We start from the raw sequence: 18548 nt of genomic DNA, 5'->3' as shown, positions 1-18548 counted from the left end.
ATGATACCGTAATATATCATAAAGAAACATTGGACATTACACTGGGGGAAAACAACTTTAATTATAATTCTGCTGCTATGCTAAATTGCTATCAATTCCTCTCACTCAAGAAATAGAGAACTGCAGGCGCCTCGTGTTCGACACCAAACATAACATTAAAAAGGATTTAAAATTGTAACATTAAAGTTAGCGCGACCAAACCAGAATTAAAGCAAGCCACATGTAATTGACTGTCACTTACTGTTCCACTTTAAAAAAACTGATTTAGTTTGTGGCTTCTTTGTCATGTAGATCCCTACAACCATTCTTTTCAACGAATGGCTCATACTTACACTGAACAGCGTACGATGCCAGGAGTGCGGCAGTATTTTGCGGACAGGGGCAGTCTGGGAGGGATATAAATTATATTAAATTAACAGTGTCAAATGTTGGAGATCAAACCAAATTACTGTATTTATGATACCATTGAAGAACATGTAAGCACATGCAAATTCAACAGTACAAACTGCTGTGGCATCACAAGATAAATATTGAAGGGACAAATTTACATAGTTACAGATGTGTCATTTATCAACCTACTTTTAAACTGGATTTAGGAAGAAGATTTACAGTTAAAAACAGCCACACATGATCCAGCTCACCTTCCACTGAGTATGTCCTGCTTAATCTGTAAAAAATACTGGTACCTTACAAAGATGAAAAACAGAAAAAAACATGACAAATAATCTCTGTTAACCACTAGACTAAAAATAACTTGGGTGTACTGTTCATGGGGTGAATTTTAAACATTTAAAAAAAGAATAAATATTAAATCAAACTTCCTGCATAAAATGCCATGCCATACTGTAAAGCAGTAAAGTTTAGAGACTGGAGTTTAAAGGCCATTGCACACGGATTCTGACATTTTTGCACATTTAAAAATAAATACAACCTCACGTTGTGTCAATAATGTTTACACACTGCCTTCGAAACATTTGGCCATCATAAAAAAATTGGGATCAGGTTAGATTTTCTGCATATTTCGCATCCGTAGAAAGCATCGCCCGTGAAATCCCACTGCTCCTTAATAAGGAGCATGAACTCTCTGTTCTCTCTATACCTCAGGATTGGATGGATCCAATATTTTAGGGGTGTCCCCGACTAAGGATTTTCATAGTCGAATGGGAATCTTGCTGATATTCGACTAATAGTAAATAATGTTTTTATGTTTTGATTAAAAATATAGTTTACACTAAACTGTCAGCGAAACCCTAGCAATTCACAATTTTTACAATAGTGCTCTCATTATAAAGTTAGCCTATATGACAGGATGTTCTGCCTTTCTGTTTTGAGCTGCTCGCGCTGAAGATGACCAGTAGAGTGAGCATTTGATAGCAAGTTTTTAATCAATGGGATTAAACTCATAATTTCATGTGGAATACGCTTCGTTATTTATACAACATACGTTAATATTAGGACTTACAGTCTATCTGCAAAAAGAGCCCAAATGCAAATGACTGTGTCTGTGCGGCTCTGAATGAACTTCTCATTATAATGGTATGTGTGTGACAGTCCCAGTCATAGTTATTCATATTCTGCTTTGTTTGTCCTACTTGTGCGAAAAAAAATCCAGTCTCTGCCTGTGTCAGTTTGAGTCTTGGTACAGTTTTAAATCTCTGCCGCCAAGATGCTCCTCTGTCAGTCACAGATTATGGAAAGTTAAACATAAATCAATAGGGGTGGTTGGATTTATTCAGCACTTTAAAATATTTATTTGAAGCTTCTTTCTTTTCAGATTCTTATTCACGGCTTTATCATAACAGGCTGCATATTAACTTATTGGGAGAAAACCGCAAGTTCTATGTGAAATCAGACATTTGAGCTTCCTCATATAGACAGAATGGCATAATCATAACAGCCCGCGAATATACGACTGAGATTGGTAGTCGACTCAGGCTCCTTGAATCGAAGCATCGAATTGTCGACTATTCGGGGTCACCCCTACAATATTTCCTTTCTTTTTCTCTTTTTTAAGAAGTGAAATGAAAACAAAATCATCTTCACTGCTTTAAGACTCCATTTAGTACTGTTTTGCAATTTTTTTAGGATGACTAATACGAAAAATGCATATGGACTCAATGTGGACCTCAACTAACATTAAATAGAACTGCATTATTATCGAACCAAGAAAAACCAAAGCAAAGACATGGTTACGAGGTGTCAAAAGTTGGTTCATACATTTCCTGGGTACTGAACCCATGGTGAACTTGGCATTGTTCGTGAGATTCTCTGCTGTTTGTTCTACAATAACACTACAAAGAGAAAATGCAACATTATCACTATGATTCACTATGAATCACCATTGCCAATTCAAGTGAAGAGGTCAATCACTATAGTTTTACTCATGTTCTGCTTTACTCATCTCCTGTTCTAGCATGTACTTCTCTGAACTATTTTTGGTCTCGGTATTATAGCACTTCTTTTATAGCCTCCGTAGAAATGAGTATTACAACATAAGAGATTCAAGTCTGCTAAATAAACTGATGTAAAAGAAATCAAATAAAGAATCCATGACATCAAATTTGATTTTAGATTTTAGATGTAAAATTTTAGCACATTTTAAATCTAACCTTTATATAGATGACTGAATTTGTTGACAGATTTTTGTCCAGTAAAATGACTAGAATATCATGCCCCCTTACAAACTTTCTAATGTTAAATGTGTATCAGGGATCTTTGAGCAAAAACTAATATGCACATTACCTTTTAAACCATTTTTAAGGTCTTTATGAACCAAAACTGAAATCCACTCACCGTGTGTATTCTTCCTGAAGTTTGTTGGGGTCACTCACAAAAAATTTCACCCGGAAGTTCAGATGATGTGGAGAGCCCCCTAGCATTTAATCAATCAGAACATTGTGTGTGTAAGTACAAAGATTTACAAAGGAGGAGAAAGAATAATCAATGGCTGGTGGTAAACACCAGCCTAGGTTGGTGCCTTTTACAAAATACTTACTTTTTAATTGCTTCCTTATGGGTTTATTTGGATCCAGCCACCTCTATAAATTATTGATTGAGAAAAAGAAAGAGAGAGAGAGAGACAGAGGAAAAGAGAGAGGAAGAAAAACCTTAATAACATGGCACCAGTCCAACACAACCTAATGCCACTCAATAATTCAATAGGCTTGTGTTTTCTGCTGTGGAGAGGTGAAGATGTACTTATCTGCAGTTACAACACAAAGAGACAAACGAAGCGTGTTTAACTTTGATCCAGTTTCAACTAAATCAATAGAACTACAAAGTCTGTTCCCCCACAGATTGTGCGATTGATAGATGCCTACTGGTGGACTGATGAAGGTGTAACATAAATACTGATAGTATACATACAACACACAGGCATCTATTCATGTTTTTGGGTTAGGACTGAATGATGTCATTTTTTGTGACAGTAATGTATACACCAACGTTTTTGTGGTGTTTAAAACTAGTAGGAGAAGATGTTTCACACGATCTTTAATCCTGAACCATTGTGTCCTATGTTCCTAAATGTGAACCTGTTTCAAGAATACTGGCCATTCACACACTTTATCCTCAAATGCTTCAAACAAAACCTCCATGAATCCCTGTGGGCACATCTCTGAGCTTCACCTCTGAACTCACCGGACTATCAGAGTCGTCGTTGGCCAGGTGCAACCCAAAATAGTCTCTCTCGGTCAGCTCCAGGTGCTTAAAGACAGCGTCCAGTAGGATCTGTCCTTGATCGTGCTTCTATAGAGTATGTACACACACAGACAGATAGAGAGAAACATGTAAGTCCTAAAAATAAAACTTGAAGGATTATTTGAATATTTAATCATATTTTTAGGCATTCAAATAGATTTGCATATTAGAAACTATTCATTTTTAAGTTTATTATTTAATATAAAATATTTGAATTTGAATCACTTAACTGTATTGAATACAATAATGTCCTTCTGAAATATACCGACTTCAATACTACTACTACTATACAATAATATATTTCTATCCTGATTTCAACACATTCATTTTGCAATGTTGTCCATTTATAACAGAATATAATAATATAAAAGGTAACCTAGAACATGATGTAAAATGAACCAAATCAGGCTTTAGACTAAAAGCAAAACCTCATTAGACGTTGCCATTGTCAAAACAATGATGTGCATCTTTGCAACTGAGCGGCTGACATCAGCAGCAAAATTAAACAGGAAGTATGTATGCCCATCTTTCCAGTAAGGGCCAGGCCACTCTGGTTGTTAGAAAAAAAGTCAGATGTAACAGGCCGGTTTTATTGGCTGTCAGATCCGTTACAGCATCCTGACAGCAGAGCTGAGGCTTTAGCAGCGCTTTTATTTCCTGTTTTACCCTTTTAAACGGTCTTGGAAATGCCAAGACAGCATATTCTGAACACATGCCTTCAGAGAAACACAGACGGACAGGTCAGAGCACATACACGCCGTGTTGCTCAAACACAATATGGCAACAGTCACATCAAGCAGAATGAATGACAGGCCAGTGGAGAGAAAACGGACGTCTAACGCCTCTGCAGAGCTGCAAAGAGTGTGAGGAAAACCGAATAAATGGACGAATAAACAGATAGAACATACATAATGACATTTCACATGCAAAAACTAATACTGAAACAAAAGTACAGATAAAATTGAAACATTCAAACTGAATTTGCACTTGCACTGTTATTTCTACACTATATTGTCTTGATGACTATACATCCTCTTTTTCCCAGACAGTTCCTATATTTAATCTAAACTGATTAAATGTAAAGGCTTTGTGTTCTTATTGACTACATAATGTACACATAAAAATATTTTGGACCAATAGCATGCAGTCATCGTAAACGATTGAAATATAATGTTTGAGGCCTGTAGAGAGCATGTTATAGGAAAACAATACCAAAACCCAGAAACTGTTTGCAATTTAAAAATCCCTTCCAGGACCCTAGTTATGTTAACAATCATTCAAAAGTTTGGGGGCAGTCATTTATATTTCTATTTTTTTCAGCAAGGACATGTTAAACCGATAAAAAGAAGAATAGATATGGTTAGAAAAGATTTCTATTTTGAATAAATGCTGTTTATTTTATCAATTTTTTACTATTTATTTATCAAAGAATATTGAAAAAGTATCACAGGTTCCAAAAAATATTAAGCAGCACAACTGTTTTCAACATTGATAATAAATCAGCATATTAAAATGATTTCTGAAGGATTGTGTGGATTAATGGCTGATGAAAATTCAGCTTTACATCACAGTAATAAACTACATTTTTAGAAAATTTCTCATAACATTTCACAATACTACTATTTTTTTCTGTATTGTTTTATATATATATATATATATATATATATATATATATATATATATCTAAAGCAGCACTGATGAACACATGAGGAATTAAAAAAAATATATATTTTAATGAAAAATCTTATCCCAAACTTTTGAATGGCAGTGTATATCAATAAATTCAGTTCTAAAGTAACATGTTCAAACATGTGATTTGTTTTATATAGAGTCTGTAACTTATTTTGTCCAATAACTATCCCCTGCTTGAACACCACATGACCATAAGTATCCCCTACAGACAATGACAGCAGCAAAGGAAACAAAGTATAAACGGTACAGTGTGGGAAATTTTTTTAGGTATATACAAAACAGGAAGTGTTTATATAGGCTTTGATTCTTCTAAATGTTTTTTTTAGGATGTAGATATGAACAAAGTTTCGGGACTTCCAGACTCTTGTGCTTCCTTCCCTTGCCCTCAGCACTTTTGTGTAGATTTCCACACTAATTAAAGTGTCTGAGAGGAGATTTGCTGCAGTCTCAGACCTCATGGCTGTTTAAGTGTGCATTTTTAACAGAAGTCTACAAAACTAATGAAATACAATTCCACTGTGGCATTTTTAATGAGTGTGTGTGTCTGTGTGTGTGTGTGATGTGCATAAAAGTCATAATGAAACAGGAATAGTGACAGCTCTTTTCTTCTATATTGTGACACATCAGATAAAGTGGTTGGCTCTATCCTTCTCTTGTTGATTGTATGAAGTCAGAAAGTCTGAATATTAGCTTGTAGGCTATTTTAGGGGGGGGGGGGGGGGGGGGTGAAATGCTATTTCATGCATACTGAGTTTTTTACAATGTTAAAGAGTTGGATTCCCATGCTGAACATGGACAAAGTTTCAAAAATTAAGTTGTACGTTTACAGGAGTATTTTTGTTCCAAAAATCCTCCTTCCGGTTTGTCACAAGTTTCGGAAAGTTTTTTTCGAGTATGGCTCTGTGTGACTATATGGGTCCTACGCGCGCTCCCGTAGAGTAGAGAACTGAGAGCACAGACATTCACTGATCAGAGCGAGAGACCGAAATGTCACAAAAGAAGTGTGTTTTTGGTTGCCAGGGAAAGACAACCCTGCACAGATTACCAAAAAAAAAAAAAACAGCATTAAGGGACCAGTGGATGGAGTTTATTTTTACAGAGCATCAACGGAGTTGTGCAAGTGTTTGTGTTTGTTCCCTGCATTTCGAAGATGCTTGTTTTACAAAAAAGGCCCAGTTTTTTTGCACATCGTTTATTTCTTAAGGATGATGCAATCCCAACGAAAAAGGGTCACGATCGTGTGTTGGAACCGCATGCTCTGTGTTATATTTCTGTGTTGTTAACTTAGCTATCGGCGCGTAAGCACATCAAGTAAACAACATGCGATGTTTGCATCAAACTGCACTTTCCACATCTACACTTAAAAAAAAAAAAAAAAAAAAAAAAAAGACAAAGTGGAACTTAGTCATTTTCCAAAACCGCTAAGCAAATATATACAGTTTCAGTACATACCACATAGAGACGTCGTTGCTGCTTCTGCTCTTGTTAAATTTCAGCCTCTGGATCGGATTCTGGATCATAAATATACGCTGAATCTGACTTTCAGCCATGGTTTGTTTTGGATGATGGTTTTTTCCTCACAGTAATGTCACAGTTTCCAGATGCTCTCAACGCAAAAGCTTACTCGCGCTCGTGATTCTTTAGCTCCGCCCACACGTCACACCTCCAGTCGGTTATGTTTTTCCGGGAAAAATCGGTACAGACTATCTTTCTCTCATGATTTTAATAAAACTAAAGACTTTTTGGAGTTATGAAGGATGCAGTACTACTCTATAGGTACTCAAGATTAACAGGATATTGAGTGAAAACGAGCATTTCACCCCCCCTTTAAGAAAATGCTAGGGGTTAAAGGAGATTAAATAATTGGATAAGTCAACAGAGAGAATGCTATTGTTTTACTAGAAAATATTTTTTTTCATTTTGATGTAAAATGTGAAAAAACAAACAAACAAACAAAAAAAAAAACATACATGCACGGATGAATTGTTCACAATAATATCAATAACATGCATCTTGAAAATAGATTTGGTGAATTTACATTTCATGCCAACTTTAAAGAAGGGGAGGAGAGTGGTATGACAGAAATGCAAGCAGACATGTGACAACCTGTCCAAAAGATCGGAGGTCTGCAGGGAGCCTTTGAGTGTTTTGAAGACAGTCAGTCATCTCCACACGGCAACCAAAGAAACAGACAGCAAACACAGCCTAGATATGACATCTGTGTGTTTTGATACCAAGGAAAGACTGGTACTACAAAGGAGGCTCACAAAGTCTTTGGAAAATTAGGCCACAGTTATAGCCAGCATGAATTCATAATGTTATTTGATTTCTTAATACATGTTCTTAGGTTTATTGAGCAAGATTCCACATTGCATGTTTCGAAAGAAAATGTAATACCAAAATTTTTAATCTGCTTTTGACACAAATTTCCTTCTAAGCGCATGCCATTAAGGCCACATACGCATGTTAAATGCATCCAGAGCTTCAGACTGCCTGTTACTCCCAGGCCAGCGTTAGAGAGTTTCAGTCCAGGTAATAGGCTCCTACTGGCGAGAGCCCTGTTCGAACGGGATTAGTATTTACCTAGGTACCTTGTGTGATTTTGAAATTACCCTCCCACATCAAAATTTTGTGTTGTGCATTTGCACGGGAGAAGCTAAGCCTGAGATTTTACTCAGATTTACTGATTTATCTCCCGGATACCCGGATGTCAAGGCTTTGAGAGCCCCGTTCCATGATCCAAATGGATTAAAAAAAATATATATATATCGATATTAATATAGTTTCTTGCACTGTGTCATTTACATTTCACCAGGTTAAAATTATATCTCAAACTTTATGCTTGATATATTTGTAACAGATTAATCTTAAAACCTTTTCAGCTTTCTCTTTCTGCAAACTGTGAACTATGGTGTAGCGATATGATGACATCACCCAAAATACTGTCAAACACTCCAACGCAGCTCCACTTTCCCGAAAGATGGATAAAAAGGTGCACATGAAACAAAAACATAAAAAAATGATATAAGACCTGCCAAATCACAGAGATGCTGATTCGCACAGGACTAATATTATCACAGGACCTCGGTGTTCGGCGAAATCTGGTAGGTTTTTTACGGGGGAATTTTAACTTCACAAATTACAGACATGGTCGATTCGCATGGGATTAAGATCACAGACAACCTCCGCAATTATTACAAATGACTGGAGGTCACCAGGTAATACTAATCCTGTGTGAATAGGAAAAATAAAAAAGCGCTTTCGGTGTTCAGCGACTGAATAAATTGTACCGAACAATGACATTTTTGGTTATGTGATCAAAAAGCAACCAAAGTAGAGTGACAGGCGTGCACTCTTTATAAAGCAGCCAACATGTCGGCAGTGTGGAAACATTTAAAAGTGTCAGAGAAAGACTTAAAAATCCTTACAAATACCCATAGAGTGAGACTGTTTAGTACTGCAGTGCATGTCTTTAATGAGAACAGAGAGGGGTGGTCGAAGCGGTTTATTGTATGCTGATTTAAATCTTGAAAGGGCCTTAAACAACTAAATAAATTGCAGAATGTTATGTTTTATAATACATGCTTGGATAGCATGAAAAATGACAGTACTGCAAGAACCGCTTGTTAGCCAGGGTTCAAAATCCAAAACGTGAAGAAAATCTGTGCTGAAACGTAGTTACTCGTCAGTTGCTCAGTAACATTTACAAGGCATGGATGTGACAAATGTGATGCGTGCAACAAACATCTACCCAAATTCGCAATGAGAATCACTTATAAATCTGCTTTTGTCAACAAAAGAAGCACTGAGGTCTTCCTGTGGGTTTCCTCCAAAATAAAAACTGAGAAAAAGCAAGAACTCAGCTGATAGCTGTATGTGGATTTTTAAATTAATTTAGTAGCAGTGCTACTGCAAGCAGTTTTTAGTGCTGCAAATCCATTTATCCATTGCTGAAATTTCCACGTCTTCATGGAGAGAGCAAGTCATGGTTGCTCATTAATACCATTAAAACCTTAACGATACCCATCCCTAATTATAATAATAAACAACAGCTCTATTAATACATTTATTAGCATTAACATCTAAGATCTGTAAAATGTTCTAATGTTTGAAAAATCTCTTCTGCTCATTTATTTGTACAAAAAAATAAAAAATACAATAAATACATTTATGCCACACGATCGGAGTCCTTATTTATGCCGTCATGTGCCAAAGTTTAATGCTTAGTGTCAGGGATTTGAACAAACCCCTAATACAATGCTACTTCATCCAACACCAATGATAAGGAAATCCAAGATCAAAGTGATAGAATCTAGACATGCACATTAAGAAAGACGTGACAATGCAGCAATCTAGTCCAATATTTACAAACTTCCGGCTTCTTTTCTGCATTCCAGACGTTGCATGCATCTCTTACAGCTGAGACATATTGATCAAGGCCCCTCAGTTACATCCGCTTCTATAATACAAATAACAGCCTTCCTGATTATTTACCTCTGATCCTCCAGCTCTCCTTCCATTAGACCTTGTGCTTCAGTTCCATGTGCGTCCTATAATCATCCAGGGCCTGCTTTGCTGCCAGACTATCTAGGTCACTGAGAGGTCTGGCACAAAAATGTATGAGACCAGAGAGCCAGAGAGGAGTGCATAAAGTTGATCAATGGGGCTGTTACATGAGGACTGGCTTTCCTGGAAATGTGCGTTACAAATCAGAGAGCAGCATGACAGACAACTTCTGAGTAAGAACGCCTTGATTCATTTAACAGATCAGCAGCTGTTTAAAGTCATATGATGTTTATGGGTTTATTGCTTGCTCTATTTCAATATGGAAATACTTCCTGATACAGAGGAAATCCTTGGGCAATGTAACTGATGGGAATGGCAATAACTACAGAGGAAAACCTTAGCAACCTTTGATTCAATGTTGGCATGAGCCCTTACTTCGAGTCAGAACATAACAGTTCTCCATGAAGACCATTTTACGCAACACTTTGCACAACACTGAGGACAAGGATGAGCAAACACATGGGTTTTGCAATCAGTCCAGCAAATGAAAAGAGCTGGGGATTTGTGCCTTTGCTTGTCGCGTGTGTGGGGTGTGTCATGGCCGCTTTATATTGCAGGTGCAAGTACGTACATGAATCACTGGAACACTGAGAGCCATTTTTCATTTGGATGGAATGTCAAGCATGCATCCCTTCTATAAGCAGAATATACACCACTATCCTCTAGCTGGAGCAGGAGCACTATGTAGATGATGCCGACATTATGCATAAGGAAAACATCACAAAGATGCCATTTTTCAAACAAACCTGCATACGATTTGGGGTCACCTGACATGGCTGTACTTTTCTTTGTTAATCAGTAGTAGTAGTAGTATATTTTTATTTATAAATGACAATTCTAGTTATTTACACAGTTCAAAAGTGAGGGTTAGCAATAGGGATGTCAAATTTCGATTATTTCCATGATCGATCGTCGTTTAAATTAACGATCAATTAATCGATTAATCGTTAACCATAATACTGCAAAATGCGTCTATTGCAGGCACACAGTCAGCGGTATGACAGGATGTGCAAAAGCCACACACACACACAAAACGCTTTCTCACTTGAATTAAAGAGGTTTTAGTCTGAATAAAATGCTAGTAGCAGGATTATAAAATGAATAGATGCGATTATGATCATTTGATAAAATGAAGAGAGCGCGCCATACTTTTGAGGTCATTTTACTTTGTTGACAGTTTCCAATCCTGCACGGAGAACGCTGAACGCGCCTCTTTAAATGGTTTTGTGGTGCTCGTTGTTGTATTTTAAAGCACAATTGCGATGTTTTCAACTGACATTATTGTATAAAATTATCCGAAATGTGGAGCACGTGTGACTGCGCTGCACATTAAGTGAACTACATCGGCGCTGCTGCACCAAAACACACAGTTGCTCACATTAATTTTATCCTGCTGGATTCTGTCCTAGAAAATGTCAGATTTTTTAAAATCCGGCATACAGCGCATTAGATCGTGACAGTGCATGCGTGCAGTCGAGGATGAGCGAGCGCGGCTTTGGCTAGATTTATTTGGAGGTTATTGCTCATGTCTCATTCGGCACAAATCGAAATGTTTCCATATTCGCAATGTATTTGAATGTTAAACTATTATTTATAATGTAAACTAGGCTTGTACTTAACACGCATTCGCATATAGACGGAAAAGATGATCCTCTTCATATGAGCAAAAACGTCCTTGGCATAACAGCAGAGTGGACCGGTATACTACGGTCTATTTAAACTGAATGCTCCAGGAATGTGTCGGTCACAGCGCCTATGAATCGCTGTTTTGAATCCAGCAATTATTTATTTAGAAATGATAAGATCTGATTATGACAATTGTGGTATAAAAGCTTTGTTTATTAGAGGAATAATAGGTTAACTGGAAAATGTTAGATCGTGACCATGCTTTTGGACCCCATAGTCTTCATTTACGCGGCTTTGTTCTGGTTTGCCGGTTGGTCACGAATTTCCACAAATTCAGTATATTTAGGCATTGTTTCTTTTCCTAAATCTTCATAGTCTAACCCTCTAATTTCCCAGGTTTATTTTATTATCTTTCACTTTTAATAACTGTTTTCGCATCTCTTACAGTGGTAAAAATGGGAAGGGAAATTAAAGATTTCATGAATTAAGAATTCGTTCGATTTATTAATTTGTTCCCTTATTTCACTTAAATCATGGGTTATTTAGGGAACAAAATTAATGAAACATGGACAATTGCCACATTAATAATTCGTAGGAATGAATTAACAAGTTGTAGGAATGAATAGACTACCTGTCCTGTCACTGTGTCCCGCAGCCCTGCAAAGCGCACGATATAAAACAGTTATCTGATGAAATGATTAGTAACTACATTTCTATTGCATTTAATGTTGAAGAACTTTTATGTTGTTTCTATTTTAATGTACTTTAAAGTTTAAATCACATTAAAAGCTTAATTTGTACATTGTGAATGAATGATGATGCTTTTATATATCGTCACCGTCACTCACAGCCGCTCGCACGTGTTGAGTGCGCATGAGCCGCACGCAGCCCAACACTGATTCGGTTAACCGACCATCGATAGCCTTAATCGATTGCATCTCTTATCGACAATTAATCGATCATCGATTAATCGTTGACATCCCTAGTTAGCAAGATTTTTATGCTCACATTTATTTGATCAAAAATACAGAAAAAAGCATTAATACTGGAAAATAGGGGTGCTCCGATCACGATCGGCCGATCGTTAATGCGCATCTCAAACAGTAAAGCCGGTTCTCTAATCAGCGGTTAATTCCATCATGTGCGTGATTTCACATAGAGCAGCTGTTACTACACAGAGCCGTTGTTAACTGAGAAGATGCGCCAATAAACGCTGAAAATTAACGTGATTTGCGCATCTTCTCTATTAACAACGGCTCTGTGTAGTAACAGGTGCTCTATGTGAAATCACGCACCTGATGGAATTAACAGCTGATTAGAGAACCGGCTTTACTGACGAGATGCGCATAACGATCGGCCGATCATGATCGGAGCACCCCTACTGGAAAACATTATTACACATTATTCAAGTAACATTTCTTATTATTAGGATTCTTTGATGAATAATTCAAACAATAAAAAAATGCATTTGGTTTGTAGAAATTACTTTCCATCAATTTTGATCAATTTAATGCATCCTTGCTGAATATTAATTTCTCGACAGAATACTGACACCAAACATTTGACCGGTGAGTATAAGTGATATTAAAATTATTACTGGTGTTTGCTAATGACAGAAGGTAGAGTAGCGTTTGCTAAAGCAAGCATCACTATTATTACTGCTCATACACAGATTTAGGGATTATAACAAAACCCCACATTTACTAAACAACATAACTGGTCTTGCACCATATTACAGACATGAATCATACCTCAAATTACCTCAAAGCTTGTTGAACACAAATTGAATTATTCGCATTATTTTTAATGGGGTACTTACATTGACTTTAAAAGGCTGGACAGTGTTGTCCAAAAGAAAAACGTTGCAGACCACCTCGGTGCGCTGCCTGTCGCGTGCCAGCTCCGTCGTCCGGACATTGTAGGATCTGCCTGCAGGCAACCGGAAGCGTGCGGTCATTACGGTCCAACCAGAGTCTGTAACACAAAGATATCTACTATAGCTTCTGTGATTCCAGCATAATATATCAGGTCAGGTTAGTAACTCGTTTAAAGCATGCATCATTTTTATTTGAAATATTTAATTTCAGCAGAGCCAATTTTGATAGTACCAGTCGAACTAGATCACAGCATTTCAAGTCAGATTCAGACGCCAACTTATGTGCACAAATGAAAAACTGTTATTTATATGTACAGCCTACTTTGTGTCTAAATATATCTATTTCCTTAGGGGTCTACCATCTTACACGGCTTTTCTTCAAACAGTAACAGAAAACGGGGCACATAATAAAGGATGGACTCAGAGAAGAGCTGCTTATACACAGAAATACAATTGACATGATGAAAAAAATAATCTACCGCTCAAATTTTTGAGAAAAGGGCAACATGATTCTCCGTTGTTGATCCAAAAGGCCTGAATTGGCCTTTACATAATAATAACAACACCACTGACATTTTCCCTAAATTAACCTTTAAATGATTCAATTATCGATCTATATTTTTTTCCACATTTCTCATGTTGTCTTATCTTATAAGATCTGTTGTGCTTTATTCAGATCAATGGAGCATTAAAGCAGCTTGTGTGTAAAATCAGTCATGTGGAAGCACTTTTTAAAAGCAGCATTCTGACACAACCATCAGAGACTCCTGAACTCCTCTCATGTTCATTCATAGATCTACAGTCATGCAAAAGGTCAAAGTGAAATATCTCTGACCTTTAAGGTACCTCACAGGAATTTCTGGGCATTCAAGCTTAAAGGTATTTGGTGGACAAAAATAGGAAACACTATACTATGATGTATGCTAGGGTTGTGCCGATTGACGATAGTATCGTCTATCATCAAGACGATATTAGGCTAATTTTCCTATTAATGTATTAGATTATAATAATAACTTTTTTTTTTATTATTAGGCAGCTTATTATAACTTGGCTATCAAACTGCCCAGCTATTTCATTTCAGCGCCGCATTTCACACACACAGCGTGTGCGTGCGCAGCAGGATTAGAGCCTGTAGTCGCAGTTGTAGTTGTACATAGTTTTGACCGTTACAAAGTCTCCATCTACAAACAGACGTACATCATCTGCAGATGTAAGGAATTGCATTGCACTTTAACAAGTAATCTGAATGGCCTACATATGTGCAATATTTTAAAGGAGCCCTCACTATTTGAGTTTAATGACACAGTTTTAACTTTATTCCAAATATATGAGCTTAAATGTTTTTAATACTTACATTTTTGACATAAACGAACATGTTTAATATAGTGTTAAACTGCTGGACTTTAAAAGAAATCTACTATGGATTTTCACCATTGACTGATTTTGCAGAACATTTAGACTGATAACTTCTGTGCGCATATGCGGCAGATTTGTCACAGGAAGCTGCGTCTGACTATATATAAACTAGCTGTTTTAAATACAGTATTTTTATATTTAACGTTAGTTTATCAGTATGTTTTAAAGTTTTATTTATTTTTTCCGATTACTGGTAATTCCATGGGCTCTCTCTCGCGCACCTGTGCGGGTTTAAAACACCAAATAGTTATACTATGACAAGAACAAAGAGTCTCTCTCTTGCTCCACCCATGCATGATGATATTGTGTATCGTCGATCTCACGGGCTGACAATATGACGATTTGAAAAATGACCATATCGCCCAACAATAATGTATGAAACAAGCATTGTAAAATAAAATAAGAAAAAATAAAGTAAAACTCATTGCCTAGTTTCTCCTGGTTTGAACAGCATTTTAGATTAACCAGGATAAACAAGCAAGACAGATCATGTAAAATTAATGCTTATGAACTAGTAAAAACAAATGACCGGTCATCATTTTGTGAAAATACAAGACAGTCTAGAACTGTGTGAGGAGGCTTAGATTTCAGCATAACAGATCATTAAGTACGAGTGCACCTTGCATGAGTCTTGCATGCAGAAAAACGCCTCAAGTCACCTTTCTGATGAGAAGGTACCTCACCTGCCCGCTGTATTTGCATTTAAAATAAATACAGAAAGAAATTGCCCTTTGCAGCCATCAAGTAATATTCAATTCTATTGTGCACAGGTTAATTAATGATTTAAGAATCTCTGGGTTCACTGGTATATGAATTAAGTAGTTTGTATTGTGCACCGTTGGAAGTCAATAATAAAGAAACAGGAGAGTATTAAATTACTACTAAACTACTAAAGACAGACATAGCTTACAAACGCAAGACAGGTGCTATGTTCAATGTTCTTGTTGTGTCATAATACTGAACTAGCAGTTGAGGGACTCAAAATGGTGTAAACAAAAAGGCATATTTAATAGTTTACTACAGTCTATTCCAAAAACAGCACCTTTAATGCATTCAAAGCACTCAAACTGAGCGCAAAGGTCAGCAAGCATCTACAAAGCGCAGGTGTCCTCAGTGTAGCTCAATCCTCCTACGCAAGCTAACCTTTCTATGTCCATTCCCTTGGGGGACGTCACGTAACCACATGAGCGTGCTGGAATAGGCTTCCATTACATTCTACATAACTCACAGCTCCACAGAACAAGCATTTCACTCACAAATCAAAGCATATGAATGTGAAAAGCTTTATATGCTGTAAACCGCATTTGGTTGAACCAGTGCAAGTTTCTGATTAATCAATTGACATGACAGCACCAATAAGGTTATATTCATATCATGTTATAATAACTGTTATTAACTTTTTTTTTTAAATAGTTATCTAATATCAAACATACTGAGCAAGAATGTTCGCATGTTATAAAAGTGCCATACACCCACAGTACAAATCTTCTGGAAAGCAACCTACGAATGGTTTATTTATAGTAGTCTCGTCTCTGTACATTAAACTGAGACAGAACAAGTATTTTGACATAAAGTCACATCACATTTCACATTTAAAAAACATTTTCATTTGAAGAAAGATAATTGTTGGTATGAAATACAGAAAATGCAAATGATCAAAACCAAGTGAGACTACAGTCACATTCACATCTACAGGAATTTATATAAATTTATAAATTTATATAATGTAAAAGTTCTTTATTTTTGTAATTTAATAAAAAATATTGAAATGAAATATTTCTATGGATTTTTGTTTTAATTCTGATGATTACTACTTACAGCTTTTTGAATTTGAATATTCCATTTTGAGCTTGATTAGTTTGATTAAATTTGAGTATAAATACTGGGTACCTGCTGGGCTAGTTTAGAACATGCAAGCTCAATTATGGGAAAGACTACTGACCAGAAGACAATCAACACCCTCCACAAGGGGGGTAAGCCACAGAAGGTCATTGCTGAAAGGGCTGGCTGTTCACAGAGTGCTGTATCAAAATATATTCATTGAATAGGGGTGTCACGATTCTCCAAATCCTCGATTCGATTGCATTTTCGATTCTAAGGTCACGGTTCGATTCGATTCTCGATTTTTACATTTATTCTCTTTAAAGCACAGATTGTCATTTTTCAAACTAGACTTTTATGTAATATAATATCTGACCTTTGTTTGCAATGTACCACATTACACTGTCAAATTTAAAACTTTTATTAACAACATAATGTAACAATAACTTATATCTTTAGTCAATTAAAAAAACAAAATAAACTGCCATCCAGTTTCTCTTTTGTAAGTGCAGTCACAAAAGATTACATTCAAGTTCATAACAAAACAAACAAAAACAATAAAAAATGACTAAACTAACCTTCAAATATTACGATGTATCTATTTAAAAGATTAAAGATAAAACACTTGTTAAACACTTCACTGTCATTCATTTAGATTTATATATATATATTTATAGTATGTGTGTGTGCATCATTACAGTCTGTAAAATATGTGTATCTCTTATTACAAGACTGCAATCACTAGCAATCAGAAGAATTCCAGTTAATCAAGTATCTACAAAAGATCTGCTCTATAAACAATGCATTAAATTACATTAAAGACAAAAATAAATTAAACAAGCAAAAGAAATGATTACTCGCATGTATCTGGTCCACTGATGAAGTCATGGGTCAAGTCAAGTGAATTATTACTCATTTTCTAACAGGCGTCGAATACTGACTTTAGGAAAAGGGGAATAACCAATGACATTTGAGAACAACTAAAACAGCAAGCCCCGCCCCACGACTGACAAAAATAAAATTGTTCGCGCGAGCAGAGGTGAGATGATCGAGCGCGAAGATTTGGGGAATGAGCATGCACGCGCGAGGGCTTTTATTGCGCGCAGAGTACATGTCACGCGCGCGCAAGAGTTTGAAATGAGCTCGCGTGCTCCCGTTTCTTCGCATCCGATTCAGTTTTGCTCTAGCGGAAGCCATATAGTGCGCGCGCCAGCATCAGTTGAATGCTCGGTTATTTTTGTCATTGATTTGCCGTCATACAACATGGGGGCGTGGCAGCATCGACGATTCCATTTTTTTATTCGAAGTTCGAGACTGTGACTTAATTTCTATCGATTTCGATTTAAAATCGAAATCGTGTCACCCCTATCATTGAAAGTTGACTGGAAGGAAAACGTCCGGTAGGAAAAGGTGCACAAGCAACAGGGATGACTACAGCCTTGATTCAAGAACTTCAAGAACTTGTGAGAGCTTCACAAGGAGTATATTAAAGCTGGAGTCAGCGCATCAAGAGTCACCACACTCAAACGTCTTCAGGAAAAGGGCTACAGCTGTCACATTCATAGAACCAAACCACTCCTGAACCAGAAAAAAAAAATCAGAAGCATTTCACATGAGGTAAGGAGAAAAAGAACTGGACTGTTGCTCAGTGGTAGGGATGTGCGATTAATCAAAATCGAATCGCAATCGCGATTTGAGACATTGCGATCTTGCTAATTGCAAAGCCTGCAATTTTCCAGAGGATATGCTTGACTATGCCTTCAGTGACAGTCTTACTAACCAATAGAGTGAGCGTACCTCCGTTCTTCCCAATCAGCACTGCTCTAACCAACGCCCACCAACATAAATGCCC

The 18548-nt window shown here is 36.7% G+C and overlaps 1 protein-coding gene across 1 annotated transcript in view; it reads right to left on the bottom strand.

Moving 5' to 3' along the window:
- Positions 1–610: 610 nt before the first annotated feature.
- LOC113082651 (tyrosine-protein phosphatase non-receptor type 4-like) overlaps positions 611–18548 on the bottom strand; it is a 30468-nt gene continuing 12530 nt past the window's right edge. Inside the window, exons 2-6 of the mRNA XM_026254195.1 lie at positions 13403–13557; positions 3640–3747; positions 2996–3038; positions 2794–2872; positions 611–686 (exon numbers count right to left, since the gene is read on the bottom strand). Coding sequence (XP_026109980.1) covers positions 638–686; positions 2794–2872; positions 2996–3038; positions 3640–3747; positions 13403–13540 — 417 coding nt within the window. The 5' untranslated portion in view covers positions 13541–13557 and the 3' untranslated portion in view covers positions 611–637. The remainder of the gene's footprint in view (positions 687–2793; positions 2873–2995; positions 3039–3639; positions 3748–13402; positions 13558–18548) is intronic.

Source organism: Carassius auratus, unplaced genomic scaffold, assembly GCF_003368295.1.
Source record: "Carassius auratus strain Wakin unplaced genomic scaffold, ASM336829v1 scaf_tig00036635, whole genome shotgun sequence".
Taxonomy (NCBI): Eukaryota; Metazoa; Chordata; class Actinopteri; order Cypriniformes; family Cyprinidae; genus Carassius; species Carassius auratus.
This window is presented reverse-complemented; position numbering and strand designations above follow the sequence as displayed.